The sequence below is a fragment of the Lagopus muta genome, chromosome 5, assembly GCF_023343835.1.
Source record: "Lagopus muta isolate bLagMut1 chromosome 5, bLagMut1 primary, whole genome shotgun sequence".
In the NCBI taxonomy this organism is placed as follows: Eukaryota; Metazoa; Chordata; class Aves; order Galliformes; family Phasianidae; genus Lagopus; species Lagopus muta.
The window spans coordinates 46,780,391-46,795,976 of NC_064437.1; the positions used below are offsets into that span (position 1 = coordinate 46,780,391).

At 50.3% G+C, this 15,586-nt stretch overlaps 4 protein-coding genes across 4 annotated transcripts in view; 2 read left to right on the forward strand and 2 right to left on the reverse strand.

The window, feature by feature from the left end:
- ZP4 (zona pellucida glycoprotein 4) overlaps positions 1 to 15,586 on the reverse strand; it is a 49,892-nt gene that overhangs the window by 7,541 nt on the left and 26,765 nt on the right. The window lies entirely within an intron of this gene.
- TLL2 (tolloid like 2) overlaps positions 1 to 15,586 on the reverse strand; it is a 147,592-nt gene that overhangs the window by 3,670 nt on the left and 128,336 nt on the right. The window lies entirely within an intron of this gene.
- LOC125694068 (cytochrome P450 2C9-like) lies at positions 383 to 5,704 on the forward strand. The gene is made up of 9 exons (XM_048946781.1): positions 383 to 607; positions 939 to 1,101; positions 1,600 to 1,749; positions 2,171 to 2,331; positions 2,782 to 2,958; positions 3,147 to 3,288; positions 3,680 to 3,867; positions 4,342 to 4,483; positions 5,099 to 5,704. The coding sequence occupies exons 1-9, from the start codon at positions 428 to 430 to the stop codon at positions 5,278 to 5,280; spliced, it is 1,485 nt and encodes a 494-aa protein (XP_048802738.1). The 5' UTR covers positions 383 to 427; the 3' UTR covers positions 5,281 to 5,704.
- LOC125694067 (cytochrome P450 2C9-like) lies at positions 10,243 to 15,529 on the forward strand. Its single transcript, XM_048946780.1, has 9 exons — positions 10,243 to 10,438; positions 10,770 to 10,932; positions 11,431 to 11,580; positions 12,002 to 12,162; positions 12,613 to 12,789; positions 12,978 to 13,119; positions 13,511 to 13,698; positions 14,173 to 14,314; positions 14,930 to 15,529. Exons 1-9 carry the CDS (start codon positions 10,259 to 10,261, stop codon positions 15,109 to 15,111), a joined length of 1,485 nt encoding a protein of 494 aa, XP_048802737.1. The 5' UTR covers positions 10,243 to 10,258; the 3' UTR covers positions 15,112 to 15,529.

The window sequence follows — 15,586 nt, forward strand, 5'->3', positions numbered from 1 at the left end:
ATGGCACTGGGCAGGGAGAGGCTGCAGGGCTGGCAGGGCTGGGCTGTGTGTTGGCTGTGCCAGCCTTAAAGAAATGTTGCGGGTATAACTATAACTTCAGCAGCTCAAGTGGAACACCGCTCCCACTGCATGAACTCTGTAACAATGACCTTTGAGGGAAATATGTAGTCTTACGAGTGCACTTCAAATTTTTTAAACATGTAGGTCTCTGCCATGTTTGACACGAGGTGAGTCTTTAATTAACACTTCATAACTGCAAATACCTGGTTTAAAACACAGGGCAAAATCAAATGACTGACGGTTAGAACAGATTAACTCAGCCATGTGATAAAAAACGTAGATTATGTAACAAAGCAGAACCCTTCAGTATATAAAGGGGCACAGGCAGCCACAACAGCACAATCAGAAGCTCCTGTCCACCTGGGAAATGTTGCTCCTGGGAGCAGCAAGCGTTGTCCTCCTGATCTGTGTGGCTTGCCTGCTCTCCATCGCACAATGGAGAAAAAGGTCTGGAAAGGGGAAGATGCCTGAGGGACCAGCTCCCCTTCCCATCGTAGGGAACATGCTTCAGGTGAAACCAAAGGATTTAGCCAAAACTCTTGAGAAGGTAAGGACTCCCTTCTTTCCTCTCAGTTTCTGCTGAGGGTGAGGAATGTGTGGGCTGTGTGCATGGGGACGATGTGTGGCTGTAGCTTGCTGAGTGGCAGTGGGCAAGGAGCAGAAAAGCCCTGGGGATCTCAGCTGCCCCCTCGCTGCTTCCGCCCTTGTTATGGGGCTGATGGCTCACTGATGTTTGTCTGGAGAGGACCAGGCCTCACTTAACACTGCAGGTCTGTGAGGCTGCCCAGCTTGCAGCAGGAGGCAGCAGCAGCCTGATCACTTTTCAACCCCTCCTCTCTACCTGCTCCACAGCCACGCTCTCTCTTGCATTTTGGCAGCTCTCTGAAAAATACGGGCCGGTCTTCTCAGTGCAACTGGGTTCAACTCCAGTAGTGGTGCTGTCTGGATATGAGGTGGTGAAAGAAGCCTTGATTGATCGTGCGGATGAGTTTGCCGCCAGGGGACACATGCCTATTGGAGACCGGGCTAACAAAGGATTAGGTATGTTCACTGACTGAGCTTCCCCTGAGGAAAAGGGAAGCGCTGAGGACAAGTATGGCAGATGAGGGCTGGAGCAAATGATGCATGTATGAGGGCAGTCAGAGAGAAGAGGGTGGGTGCCACTGCGACAAGGGAAGGCAGGGCAGCCCTCAATCTCTGGCTTCCACCACGTGAAGTGTGTAAGAGAGACATGGAGCCAGACTGGGCTCATGTGTGCACAGCAAAGAGCAAGAAGCAACGGAGCCACGTTGCAGTAGGGGAAGTTCTGTGTGGATGCAAGGGATCAGCTGTTCACAAGGAGGTTGGTTATGTCTTGGAGAAGGCCAAAAGCAGGCTGCTGGACTACAGCACCTCTGCAGGTTGCCTCCAAACCACAGTGCTACACAGTGCTGTGTCAGTGCTCCCCCAGAGACAGCACTCGCTCTCATTGCTAGCCTCCACTCGTCACAGGTCCAGCACACCCAAGGCAGGTCTTTCCCCTTTCTTCTTCCTCCACAGGCATTATTTTCAGCAACAACGAGGGATGGTTACAAGTTCGGCGGTTTGCTCTCACCACTCTGCGCAACTTTGGGATGGGGAAGAGGAGCATAGAAGAGAGGATCCAGGAGGAAGCTGAGCACTTGCTTGAAGAGATCACAAAAACAAATAGTACGATCCGCTTTTAATATCGCCTACGTTTGCAAAAAAAGGAATGTGCCAAGGGAGCCCATGTCCTTAGCAGAAGCTGTGGGGTCTCCATTCTTGGAGATGCTCAAAAGATGTTGGTATGTGCTCCTGCGGCAGCGGCTCTAAGTGGCCCTGCTTGAACAGTGGGCAAGGTGGCCTCTTAGAAGACTCTGAACCATTCTGTGAGTCTGCTAGGGCACCTTCCTGCACATTTGATTCCCAAGCTGTTAAGCTGTTAACAATGCCAGGATCACATATAGTTCCTTTTGGAGAACCACTCTGCTTCATTCAGAGACTGTGAAATTCCACTGTCCACTGCAGCTCATGTTACCCACAGTGGCCGTAGGTTTTATGTAATTATTTCATTACTTATTCATAGATTGTAACTTTTCTGAACTCACAGGAATGCCCTTCGACCCAACGTACAAGCTGAGCTGCGCTGTCTCCAATGTCATATGTTCCATCGTCTTTGGGAAACGATATGACTATAAAGACAAAAAGTTCCTGTCCCTGATGAACAACACGAACAAAATATTTGAATTGATGAATTCCCGCTGGGGACAGGTATGTTCAGCAGATATTTCATAGTGGGGACATTTTGCCAGGGGAGCAGGAGGCCTCCCTCACAGGGAAGTTGGTCTCAATGATCCTTGTGGGTCCCTTCCAACTCAGGAAGATATTTTGTGATTCTGTGATATTTCACAGTAGGACCTGTCAGCACTCTATTGCAGAAAAGTGAATACCTTCCAGACAGAGAAGGTTTAATGCTGTTACCACCCCACGGCATTGTCATTGGATCTAGATGACCTTGAATGCCCTTTCCAACCCAAACCATTTAAAATCTCTAAGAATTCATGCTGTGACCAAGCAGGTCTCCACTGCTGTATAGAACCGGCCAGCCAAACAGCCCATCTCCTTCGCTTAGCTGAGGGGGTTGAACCTGCCTGCTTTCGGCTAATCACAAAGACTAGGGCAATGGTCACTCTGGAGACCTTCCTGTTTCTTTCCTTCCAGTTTTACCAAATGTTCTCCTACATCCTGGATTATTTGCCCGGCCCACACAACAAGATATTCAAAGAAATTGATGCTTTAAAAGCCTTTGTGGCAGAGGAGATAAAGCTGCACCAAGTCTCCCTGGATCCCAGCGCCCCCCAGGATTTCATTGACTGTTTCCTCAGCAAAATGCAGGAGGTAAGGAGACACCAAAGCACAGCTCATCCCCAAATACACCTGTGCTGATAACTTCTCCCAGTTGGCTGCTGCACTTAGCAGAGAAACTCAATAGCTCAGGGTGGAAAAAAAAAATAAAATGGGGTGACACAAGAAAGGGGCACGGTTCTCCTTTCAACTGAAGAAACAGCACAGTTTTATTTCTCTAGGAAAAAGACAATCCCAAATCACACTTCCACATCACAAACCTGATAACCTCAACCTTTGACTTGTTCATTGCTGGAACAGAGACAACAAGCACCACTCTACGATACGGACTTCTGCTTCTCCTCAAATATCCAAAGATACAAGGTACTGGTCGACCGTATTTTTTCCTCTCTACTGTTGCCCAGGTTGTGACACATCTAACAGTTTTTCTGTTTCATGTTCTACATCTGTGGGCAATGTCCTTGCACCCTCATAAGGGTTGCTGCCTGTGCTGTGCAACCCCCTCCACGGGCAGGGATTTTGCTGTGTCCACAACTTTATCTCTCGGTACTCCAGTGTAACTCAGTTGTTATAAGGCATTCTTGGAATAGGCTGCAGAGAAGATGCATTCCAGACAACACCTAAATCAACATAAATGTTCCCAACATCACTAATTTGCTACTGAACCCACAGGATTTGAGGACTGCTTAGGACAACCTGCTTGGGTGGGGTTTGCCTTATTTGCTCATCTTATTGGCTGTGCTTCTCACAACAGAGAAAGTTCAAGAAGAGATTGATCGGGTAGTAGGACGATCACGAAGACCTTGCGTGGCTGACCGGACCCAGATGCCCTACACAGATGCAGTGGTCCATGAAATCCAGCGCTTCATCACCCTCATCCCTACGAGCCTCCCTCATGCTGTCACTAAAGACATCCACTTGAGAGACTACATCATTCCCAAGGTTAGCAGGCAAGCTCCCTCCGGTTTGGCAACAGAGCGGCAGCACCACTGCTGTCAGGCTGTCAGATAGAGGCCAGGAGCAAGAAATGCTGGGGCCAGACCTTGTCCACATTCAGGCCTTCATAAACGTTCTATCCTCACATCCCTGGGGTTTTGCTAGCTTCCGTGCACTGCCTTGTTGCTGCTCCCTGGGCCCAGACTGGAACACTAGCTCTGTCCAACTCCTCTACTCCCTTGCTCTGTACACTGGCCAGTAAGGGGAAACACGCAAAGCTCACAACAAAACATAGCTGTGTCACCTCGCACAGGCACAAAGCTCACCACAATCCACTAGAGCCTGGGCCACTGTGCTCACATTTCTTCATGTCTTCTGACACGATCGTACCACTAAGTCCAGCCGTAGCTTGGCAGGCAGCAGGATTAAGTGGCCCAACGCCGCTCCCCTTCATGGTCTGCTCTTCTCGTGTCACTGCAGGGTACCACCATCTATCCCCTCCTCAGTACCGCACTGTATGACAGCAAGGAGTTTCCAAACCCAACTGAGTTTAATCCTGGACATTTCTTGAACCAGAATGGCACCTTTAGGAAGAGCGAGTTCTTCATTCCCTTCTCAGCAGGTAAGGCACAGCCTTCCTCCCTCAGGAGCTGTGGTCCTCCTGCTCAGGTGACCACACATGCTCCCAGCCCAGTCCTGCCAGCGCTTCCTCAGGGATCACTGCTCTCTGTTTAGTTCCTCTCAGCTGATCTCTTCCCCAACCACATTGGACACCTTGGTTAGGGCCTGACAGCTTTTCAAAACCCCCGCTGGGCGATGCTGATGGAATGACACGCAGCGGACCCGTTCTCATTTTCTAAAGTAGCTGTCACCTTCATACGCAACCATCAAAGCCAGCCTGAACCAACCTGTCTTTCCACGGCAGCTCCACTTTTCCCACGCTCCTCTTAAGTAGGCCACGGGCAGACACCCGCTGTCCAAAAGCCCCAACCCTCCACTCTCAGCCACCCTCTGCATCACCTCACTCTCCCATCCCCTCCGTGCCTCCTCCTGTGTTCAACGCTTCTCCTGCTCCTGTTCTGCCATCACACACCCAGCCTAACTTCCACTCACCTCGCTGCTGCGGCTGCATCTAGTCAACGTGTGCTTTAGCTGCATACATAACACGTGGGCTTAGTACAAACACTGAGCCGCTCAACATCAGCTGCTCAGTGCTATTGGTTGTGTTTGCTTCCAGGGAAACGAATTTGCCCTGGAGAGGGCCTGGCACGCATGGAGATATTCTTAGTCTTGACCGCCATCCTGCAGAACTTCACCGTGAAGCCTGTTGTCAGCCCTGACGAACTCAGCATCACCCCAACACTGAGTGGGACAGGAAATGTTCCTCCCTACTACCAGCTCTGTGCTATCCCCCGCTGATGGGCACAAAACGTCACTGCTGTGCTCCTCAGCCAGTCTGCTCCTTTACACCTCCCCGACTCAAACCAGTGGCAGGAACTTTGCCCCACCACCTCAAAGCCACCACGAGGACAGCCCACAGACAAAGTCTGTGGTAGATCAAACACAATGCTTTGAACACGTCCCAGAACGGCTCCTCCTCACACAGCACAGAAGGTGATGTTGCACCCCACTGCAATGACACTATGTCACATCACAGGCTGCATGAGCACAGCAGACCCACTGAACAGCTGATTTGCTCACAGCTGTGACTCTGTGGCTATCCATCACCCACTTCTCTGGCCTTGTGTGTCCCAACAGCAGCAGCAGCAGACTTTGCAGAGGGACCGAGTTGCTATGCTGTATGTTTATGCTAATGACCCAATAAAGAACAATCTGTTCATGAGGACCTGAGCTGCTCCTTTCTTTGGGTTAGGACTGTGCCCGCAGACACTGCTCCACACAACACAGTAGGTCAGAGTGCACGTGGGCAGTGCTGTGCAGGCAAGACTGTCCTTCCCAGGGTGAGGCCCTGCCTGCTTCACCAGTGGGCTCACTGCTGCTGCTGCAGCCTGCAAGGACCCCTGCCAGTATGCTGCTCACAGGGCGTTGAGAGAAAGGTGCCTGCTGCTGGGGGTCCTTCAGAAGTACTGGGCACACTATGGCCCAGCCACTGCACAGGCTGGAAGGGCTGGCAGCACCTTCTCACTGTGGCAGGAAGACTTCTGTCTCCCTGAAGCATTACATGGGACAAAACTGACTGACAACGTGGCCCCTCAGCACCTCCCTTGAATAAAGATGGAGTGCAGTGATCATTTCCCGCATGGCGTCTCCTGCTGAAATCATAGGAGAATAAACACTTCCACTCCACATGTCAGCTGAAATACCTTTGCTGGGAGCACCAAGGAAGGAATAGAGAGTGAGAAATCACTCTGAGTAAGGAGTTACATCGCACAGAGGAAAAATGCCAGCCCAGGGCAAAGTATCATTCCTAGGATGACTGTCACATAGCACAGTCTTATGCTGGCAGCTGCAGGAGAGTACACCAAAGAAGGTTCTGAACAGCCACCGTCACATCAGAGCTGCTCCTTCTGTTCCAAAACCATCTTCCCAGGCTCCCAGGCTCACCCTGGCACCCAGACAGCTGTTGACCTTCATCCTGTGCAGGCTCTCCCTGATTTTATGGGTCTCATGAAAAAGGGCATGAAAGATGTGGTCACCTGCAGAAAAGTTCTATGGAGACCTCTGACAGGAAAAGAGGAATTAAATACCACCATCAATAACCGCTATGAACTGCAGACCAGATGGCCCCATGCACTCTGGGACTGCCTCCAGTGAGAATGCCCCATACCATGCAAGGGATAGGGCATGCTGTGCAAAACAACTGTGCACAGAGATGCAACACTTGACACACTGCCCAGCCCCAAGCCCAAATGGCATTTACACACAGCAGGGATACACTCTCCAAGCATCCCATGGAAGGGGGGTGCTGGCTGCCCTGAGGGCAGGAGTGGCACTTGCCACTGACACCTGCTGAACTGAGGTCCAAAAAGAGAAGGAATAGACAGCAAGCCTACTGGAGATTCTACACAGAGGTGACATTTCCTCCAAGCTTGAGTTTTACTTCAGAAGAAAAGAGACCAAGCTACAACACTGCTGGCCTGTTATTTGAAAATCCCAAACATATGCCTCAAGTGGTCTTCCTCCAATGGAACTGGGAAAGGTGGAAAGAGGGTCTTTGAGCCTTGCTTCCCTAGACTTTCACACGGATGGAGAGGAGCAACCAGGCTTGTCAGCTCGTGGCTTGTGCAAGCACAAGTGAATGCTCAGAAAAGCCATGGGTTGTGACATGAAAGGGCCTAGGGCTTCTGGCAGGAAAAGGACAGAGTGACTGCACTTGTGAGTTTTCCCCTCTGGTAAATAAATTCCTGTGTGCCCGCCAGGGTGGTGGGAATACTTGGAACACACTGAGATCGTCCTGGTAGAAGCGAGAAACCTTGGGAGTACTCCTAGTTCCAGGGTTTTTCTAGAATTAGGGCACAAAGAGTGAGGTAGTACTGAGAAGAGAACCCGACACCCCAGGAACAGGGGAAATTTACAGAAAAGCTGGCAGGGATTTGAACCCACGGCAGAGAGATTCCGTGTAGCAATGCAAACTCCCATGAACTCCTGTACAAAGCAAACATCCATGAACTCCACTTCCACCAACTAGAAGTTACTAGGCACACACGAGCTTCCATGAACTGCCCTGGCAATATCAGAACCAAAAGGGACGTAGAAAGTCCAGGGCCTTCCAGAGCAGGAGTTCCTCATTCTATAGCATCATAGAATGGTTGGGCTGGAAGGACCCTCAAAGACCATCCAGATCCAATACCGCTGCCCGGGGAAGGGACACCATCCAATAAACCTGGTTGTTCTAAGCCCCATCCAGACAGGCCTTAAACACCTCCAAGGAAAGGCCATCCACAGTTTCTGCAGACAGACTGTTGCTGCACTGAACCACTCTCAATGTGACTATCTTGTTCCTTACGACTAACCTAAACCTACCCCCTTTCAGTTTAAAACCATTACGCCTTCTCCTATCAATACACACCTTCCACTTCTTTCCTGCAAACCCCCTTCAAGTATCAGAAGGCTACTGCAAGAGCACCTTGGAGCCTTCCATTCTCCAGGCTGAACAAACACAGCTCTCAGCCTAACTTCCCAGGAGAGGTGCTCCAGCCATGGCCTTTCACGACCCTCCTCTGGACCTGCTACAAGTCCACCTCTCTCTTATCCTGGGAGCCGCTGAGCTCCCAGACACAGAACTGCAGGTTGGGTCTCAGAATCACAAAGTAGAGGAGGACAATTACCTCCCTTGACCTATGGGCCACATCTCCTTTAATGCAGTGAAGGATACAATTGGATTTTTAGGACACAGGGGGGCTTTTGGAGCAGACCACCTACTCTGATCTGGTGCTTGGAATCACCCCAGACAGGTACAGGACCTTCGAGGAAACTTCCTCCAGCATCCTGAGCCTCTGATGCATTCACATCTCGAGCCCATCAAGGTCCATCCGATCAACATCTTAGCCCCAGAGAGTATCAGCTGCACCACTCCGCTCAGAAGCACGCTCAAATTTGATGAGGGAGCACTCAGAACGCCTCTTGACATCACCCTCACTTACCCCAAGCAGTCAGCACAAAGGAAGCATTCCCTTCCCAGCCTGGGGGAAACGTGAGCTGCAAGCTCCCTTGGCCACAAAACAACAAGTCGGGGTCAACAAAAGGCCTACTCCAAGTCCCCACAACCAAAGCAAGGGGACCAAGCAACCCCAAGAAAGACAAAGCTCCAAACACAGCCATGGCCTGCCCTACAACACCCATCCTGCTCTCCTGCCAAGCACCATGAAGCACCTGCCCTTAGCCTGGAGCTTTTACACTGTGGAGACAGCTGGGAAGAACGAGTCCTGATGCTTCCAGGTGGACCCAACCAGTTCTGCCTTTTCTCCATGTTTTCCCCTCTTGATGCACTGATTGCTCATTCCATGGCGTAAGTGCAAAAAGCTCAGTGACAGTGCTCTCTGTTAAAGGTGTCACTGCTTCAAATCCTACACACGGGGTCTTAACATGGAAGCCTGGAAACAGTCTCCTGCTTGCAACTGATGGATAAGTAGGCAGCTGTGCACGCATGAAAAGAGGTGGTTTCCCTTATATACTCCTGGCTCTGGTCTGCTGCACTGTTTGCAATCCAGGGTTTGTAGGGACAGCTACAGGATTGTTCCTTGGGTTCTTTTTTGTTTTGTTTTGTTTTTGTTTTTGTAATCAAATCAGCATGAAGTGCTGAGAAAATTCCACCACTGTGCTCAGCACATGCTGCTCTACCAAAGTGGGCCTCTGGAAACTCTCGTACCAGATGAAGAAAAGGTACCCAGATATGCCCTATCCTTTCTGCACGAGATGCCACATAGATGATCTCCTCACCTTCACACTGAATGAGAGACTCTCCACCTACTACTGAAAAGACCAGAGCCAAGGTTGTTCTATGCAGCACTGGCAGCATCGTATAGTCCAGCCCAGAGAGTACCCTGCTGGGGCTCTACACAGTTGCTGGTTTGTCTCCAAGAGTTTTTCATGCCCTTGCCTCTGTTTTGTTGCAGTAAGATACAGTCTCGCTTTCACAAGTTCAGATCTTTCTCAGCTTGGAGAGCCATTTCCCAGAGACTGTCACAGTTTCTACTGTTCTCTCTTTACCTGCTTCCCTATCTCCTCCTGTCCTCTAAAAGTGCTTGAAGATATCAGAGTCCAAAGGCCAAGTTCACCTTTTTTATGTCCCGCTCATGTCATCCAGTAGGTCCTTTCTAGTATACTGCCATCTCTGCAGACATTTCTGATCATGTGAGATTGTTACTCTTTCCCCTCCAGTGAGGCCATACTTCACTTACAGAGAGAGACTTGGGTTGGTTGTTATGCACACAAGACCATACATGACCATGTTCTTCAGAATGTTGCATGCAGAGTGGCCGCAACCAGTGGTGTTAGGAAGATGTCAAGAACAAGTACAAATGGCTCCTCCCTGTGAGAGCAGATAAAGTATTGAATAGAATATCCACATGGCACTGAGCTACTGGGAACATGCTCTACATTTCAGGGAGCACCTCAAGTGGAACACCACACCCACAGCAGGTACTCCGTAACAATGAACTTTGAGGGAAATAAGAAGCCCTATGAGGACATATTAAGTTACTTAAACATTGTTGGCCTCTGCAGTTGTTTGACACGAGGTGAGTCTTTAATAAACAGTCCGATAAGCCCTAATTTCGCAATACAGAGCAGTCTCAGAAATTTGACTAGGAGTATTGGGTAACTCAGACAGGTGATTGAAAACATGTAGTTTACGTAACAAAGCAGAACCCTTCAGTATATAAAGGGGCACAGGCAGCCACAACAGCACAATCAGAAGCTCCTGTCCACCTGGGAAATGTGGCTCCTGGGAGCAGCAAGCGTTGTCCTCCTGATCTGTGTGGCTTGCCTGCTCTCCATCGCGCAATGGAGAAAAAGGTCTGGAAAGGGGAAGATGCCTGAGGGACCAGCTCCCCTTCCCATCGTAGGGAACATACTGCAGGTGAAACCAAAGGATTTAGCCAAAACTCTTGAGAAGGTAAGGACTCCCTTCTTTCCTCTCAGTTTCTGCTGAAGGTGAGGAATGTGTGGGCTGTGTGCATGGGGACGATGTGTGGCTGTAGCTTGCTGAGTGGCAGTGGGCAAGGAGCAGAAAAGCCCTGGGGATCTCAGCTGCCCCCTCGCTGCTTCCGCCCTTGTTATGGGGCTGATGGCTCACTGATGTTTGTCTGGAGAGGACCAGGCCTCACTTAACACTGCAGGTCTGTGAGGCTGCCCAGCTTGCAGCAGGAGGCAGCAGCAGCCTGATCACTTTTCAACCCCTCCTCTCTACCTGCTCCACAGCCACGCTCTCTCTTGCATTTTGGCAGCTCTCTGAAAAATACGGGCCGGTCTTCTCAGTGCAACTGGGTTCAACTCCAGTAGTGGTGCTGTCTGGATATGAGGTGGTGAAAGAAGCCTTGATTGATCGTGCGGATGAGTTTGCCGCCAGGGGACACATGCCTATTGGAGACCGGGCTAACAAAGGATTAGGTATGTTCACTGACTGAGCTTCCCCTGAGGAAAAGGGAAGCGCTGAGGACAAGTATGGCAGATGAGGGCTGGAGCAAATGATGCATGTATGAGGGTAGTCAGAGAGAAGAGGGTGGGTGCCACTGCGACAAGGGAAGGCAGGGCAGCCCTCAATCTCTGGCTTCCACCACGTGAAGTGTGTAAGAGAGACATGGAGCCAGACTGGGCTCATGTGTGCACAGCAAAGAGCAAGAAGCAACGGAGCCACGTTGCAGTAGGGGAAGTTCTGTGTGGATGCAAGGGATCAGCTGTTCACAAGGAGGTTGGTTATGTCTTGGAGAAGGCCAAAAGCAGGCTGCTGGACTACAGCACCTCTGCAGGTTGCCTCCAAACCACAGTGCTACACAGTGCTGTGTCAGTGCTCCCCCAGAGACAGCACTCGCTCTCATTGCTAGCCTCCACTCGTCACAGGTCCAGCACACCCAAGGCAGGTCTTTCCCCTTTCTTCTTCCTCCACAGGCATTATTTTCAGCAACAACGAGGGATGGTTACAAGTTCGGCGGTTTGCTCTCACCACTCTGCGCAACTTTGGGATGGGGAAGAGGAGCATAGAAGAGAGGATCCAGGAGGAAGCTGAGCACTTGCTTGAAGAGATCACAAAAACAAATAGTACGATCCGCTTTTAATATCGCCTACGTTTGCAAAAAAAGGAATGTGCCAAGGGAGCCCATGTCCTTAGCAGAAGCTGTGGGGTCTCCATTCTTGGAGATGCTCAAAAGATGTTGGTATGTGCTCCTGCGGCAGCGGCTCTAAGTGGCCCTGCTTGAACAGTGGGCAAGGTGGCCTCTTAGAAGACTCTGAACCATTCTGTGAGTCTGCTAGGGCACCTTCCTGCACATTTGATTCCCAAGCTGTTAAGCTGTTAACAATGCCAGGATCACATATAGTTCCTTTTGGAGAACCACTCTGCTTCATTCAGAGACTGTGAAATTCCACTGTCCACTGCAGCTCATGTTACCCACAGTGGCCGTAGGTTTTATGTAATTATTTCATTACTTATTCATAGATTGTAACTTTTCTGAACTCACAGGAATGCCCTTCGACCCAACGTACAAGCTGAGCTGCGCTGTCTCCAATGTCATATGTTCCATCGTCTTTGGGAAACGATATGACTATAAAGACAAAAAGTTCCTGTCCCTGATGAACAACACGAACAAAATATTTGAATTGATGAATTCCCGCTGGGGACAGGTATGTTCAGCAGATATTTCATAGTGGGGACATTTTGCCAGGGGAGCAGGAGGCCTCCCTCACAGGGAAGTTGGTCTCAATGATCCTTGTGGGTCCCTTCCAACTCAGGAAGATATTTTGTGATTCTGTGATATTTCACAGTAGGACCTGTCAGCACTCTATTGCAGAAAAGTGAATACCTTCCAGACAGAGAAGGTTTAATGCTGTTACCACCCCACGGCATTGTCATTGGATCTAGATGACCTTGAATGCCCTTTCCAACCCAAACCATTTAAAATCTCTAAGAATTCATGCTGTGACCAAGCAGGTCTCCACTGCTGTATAGAACCGGCCAGCCAAACAGCCCATCTCCTTCGCTTAGCTGAGGGGGTTGAACCTGCCTGCTTTCGGCTAATCACAAAGACTAGGGCAATGGTCACTCTGGAGACCTTCCTGTTTCTTTCCTTCCAGTTTTACCAAATGTTCTCCTACATCCTGGATTATTTGCCCGGCCCACACAACAAGATATTCAAAGAAATTGATGCTTTAAAAGCCTTTGCGGCAGAGGAGATAAAGCTGCACCAAGTCTCCCTGGATCCCAGCGCCCCCCAGGATTTCATTGACTGTTTCCTCAGCAAAATGCAGGAGGTAAGGAGACACCAAAGCACAGCTCATCCCCAAATACACCTGTGCTGATAACTTCTCCCAGTTGGCTGCTGCACTTAGCAGAGAAACTCAATAGCTCAGGGTGGAAAAAAAAAATAAAATGGGGTGACACAAGAAAGGGGCACGGTTCTCCTTTCAACTGAAGAAACAGCACAGTTTTATTTCTCTAGGAAAAAGACAATCCCAAATCACACTTCCACATCACAAACCTGATAACCTCAACCTTTGACTTGTTCATTGCTGGAACAGAGACAACAAGCACCACTCTACGATACGGACTTCTGCTTCTCCTCAAATATCCAAAGATACAAGGTACTGGTCGACCGTATTTTTTCCTCTCTACTGTTGCCCAGGTTGTGACACATCTAACAGTTTTTCTGTTTCATGTTCTACATCTGTGGGCAATGTCCTTGCACCCTCATAAGGGTTGCTGCCTGTGCTGTGCAACCCCCTCCACGGGCAGGGATTTTGCTGTGTCCACAACTTTATCTCTCGGTACTCCAGTGTAACTCAGTTGTTATAAGGCATTCTTGGAATAGGCTGCAGAGAAGATGCATTCCAGACAACACCTAAATCAACATAAATGTTCCCAACATCACTAATTTGCTACTGAACCCACAGGATTTGAGGACTGCTTAGGACAACCTGCTTGGGTGGGGTTTGCCTTATTTGCTCATCTTATTGGCTGTGCTTCTCACAACAGAGAAAGTTCAAGAAGAGATTGATCGGGTAGTAGGACGATCACGAAGACCTTGCGTGGCTGACCGGACCCAGATGCCCTACACAGATGCAGTGGTCCATGAAATCCAGCGCTTCATCACCCTCATCCCTACGAGCCTCCCTCATGCTGTCACTAAAGACATCCACTTGAGAGACTACATCATTCCCAAGGTTAGCAGGCAAGCTCCCTCCGGTTTGGCAACAGAGCGGCAGCACCACTGCTGTCAGGCTGTCAGATAGAGGCCAGGAGCAAGAAATGCTGGGGCCAGACCTTGTCCACATTCAGGCCTTCATAAACGTTCTATCCTCACATCCCTGGGGTTTTGCTAGCTTCCGTGCACTGCCTTGTTGCTGCTCCCTGGGCCCAGACTGGAACACTAGCTCTGTCCAACTCCTCTACTCCCTTGCTCTGTACACTGGCCAGTAAGGGGAAACACGCAAAGCTCACAACAAAACATAGCTGTGTCACCTCGCACAGGCACAAAGCTCACCACAATCCACTAGAGCCTGGGCCACTGTGCTCACATTTCTTCATGTCTTCTGACACAATCGTACCACTAAGTCCAGCCGTAGCTTGGCAGGCAGCAGGATTAAGTGGCCCAACGCCGCTCCCCTTCATGGTCTGCTCTTCTCGTGTCACTGCAGGGTACCACCATCTATCCCCTCCTCAGTACCGCACTGTATGACAGCAAGGAGTTTCCAAACCCAACTGAGTTTAATCCTGGACATTTCTTGAACCAGAATGGCACCTTTAGGAAGAGCGAGTTCTTCATTCCCTTCTCAGCAGGTAAGGCACAGCCTTCCTCCCTCAGGAGCTGTGGTCCTCCTGCTCAGGTGACCACACATGCTCCCAGCCCAGTCCTGCCAGCGCTTCCTCAGGGATCACTGCTCTCTGTTTAATTCCTCTCAGCTGATCTCTTCCCCAGCCACATTGGACACCTTGGTTAGGGCCTGACAGCTTTTCAAAACCCCCGCTGGGAGATGCTGATGGAATGACACGCAGCGGACCCGTTCTCATTTTCTAAAGTAGCTGTCACCTTCATACGCAACCATCAAAGCCAGCCTGAACCAACCTGTCTTTCCACGGCAGCTCCACTTTTCCCACGCTCCTCTTAAGTAGGCCACGGGCAGACACCCGCTGTCCAAAAGCCCCAACCCTCCACTCTCAGCCACCCTCTGCATCACCTCACTCTCCCATCCCCTCCGCGCCTCCTCCTGTGTTCAACACTTCTCCTGCTCCTGTTCTGCCATCACACACCCAGCCTAACTTCCACTCACCTCGCTGCTGCGGCTGCATCTAGTCAACGCGTGCTTTAGCTGCATACATAACACAAGGGCTTAGAACAAACACTGAGCCGCTCAACATCAGCTGCTCAGTGCTATTGGTTGTGTTTGCTTCCAGGGAAACGAATTTGCCCTGGAGAGGGCCTGGCACGCATGGAGATATTCTTAGTCTTGACCGCCATCCTGCAGAACTTCACCGTGAAGCCTGTTGTCAGCCCTGACGAACTCAGCATCACCCCAACACTGAGTGGGACAGGAAATGTTCCTCCCTACTACCAGCTCTGTGCTATCCCCCGCTGAGAGGCACAAAACCTCACTGCTGTGCTCCTCAGCCAGTCTGCTCCTTTACACCTCCCCGACTCAAACCAGTGGCAGGAACTTTGCCCCACCACCTCAAAGCCACCACGAGGACAGCCCACAGACAAAGTCTGTGGTACATCAAACAGAATGCTTTGAACACGTCCCAGAACGGCTCCTCCTCACACAGCACAGAAGGTGATGTTGCACCCCACTGCAATGACACTATGTCACATCACAGGCTGCATGCGCACAGCAGACCCACTGAACAGCTGATTTGCTCACAGCTGTGACTCTGTGGCTATCCATCACCCGCTTCTCTGGCCTTGTGTTTCCCAACAGCAGCAGACTTTGCAGAGGGACCGAGTTGCTATGCTGTATGTTTATGCTAATGACCCAATAAAGAACAATCTGTTCATGAGGACCTGAGCTGCTCCTTTCTTTGGGTTAGGACTGTGCCCGCAGACACTGCTCCACA

Excerpts from the sequence above, each read along its gene's own strand:
- LOC125694067 (XM_048946780.1), top strand. The coding sequence starts at position 10,259 with ATGTGGCTCCTGGGAGCAGCAAGCGTTGTCCTCCTGATCTGTGTGGCT. Across the intron at positions 10,933-11,430 it reads CCGGGCTAACAAAGGATTAG|GCATTATTTTCAGCAACAAC; the intron begins GTATGTTCACTG and ends CTTCCTCCACAG. Across the intron at positions 12,163-12,612 it reads TGAATTCCCGCTGGGGACAG|TTTTACCAAATGTTCTCCTA; the intron begins GTATGTTCAGCA and ends CTTTCCTTCCAG.
- LOC125694068 (XM_048946781.1), top strand. The coding sequence starts at position 428 with ATGTTGCTCCTGGGAGCAGCAAGCGTTGTCCTCCTGATCTGTGTGGCT. Across the intron at positions 608-938 it reads TAGCCAAAACTCTTGAGAAG|CTCTCTGAAAAATACGGGCC; the intron begins GTAAGGACTCCC and ends GCATTTTGGCAG. Across the intron at positions 2,332-2,781 it reads TGAATTCCCGCTGGGGACAG|TTTTACCAAATGTTCTCCTA; the intron begins GTATGTTCAGCA and ends CTTTCCTTCCAG.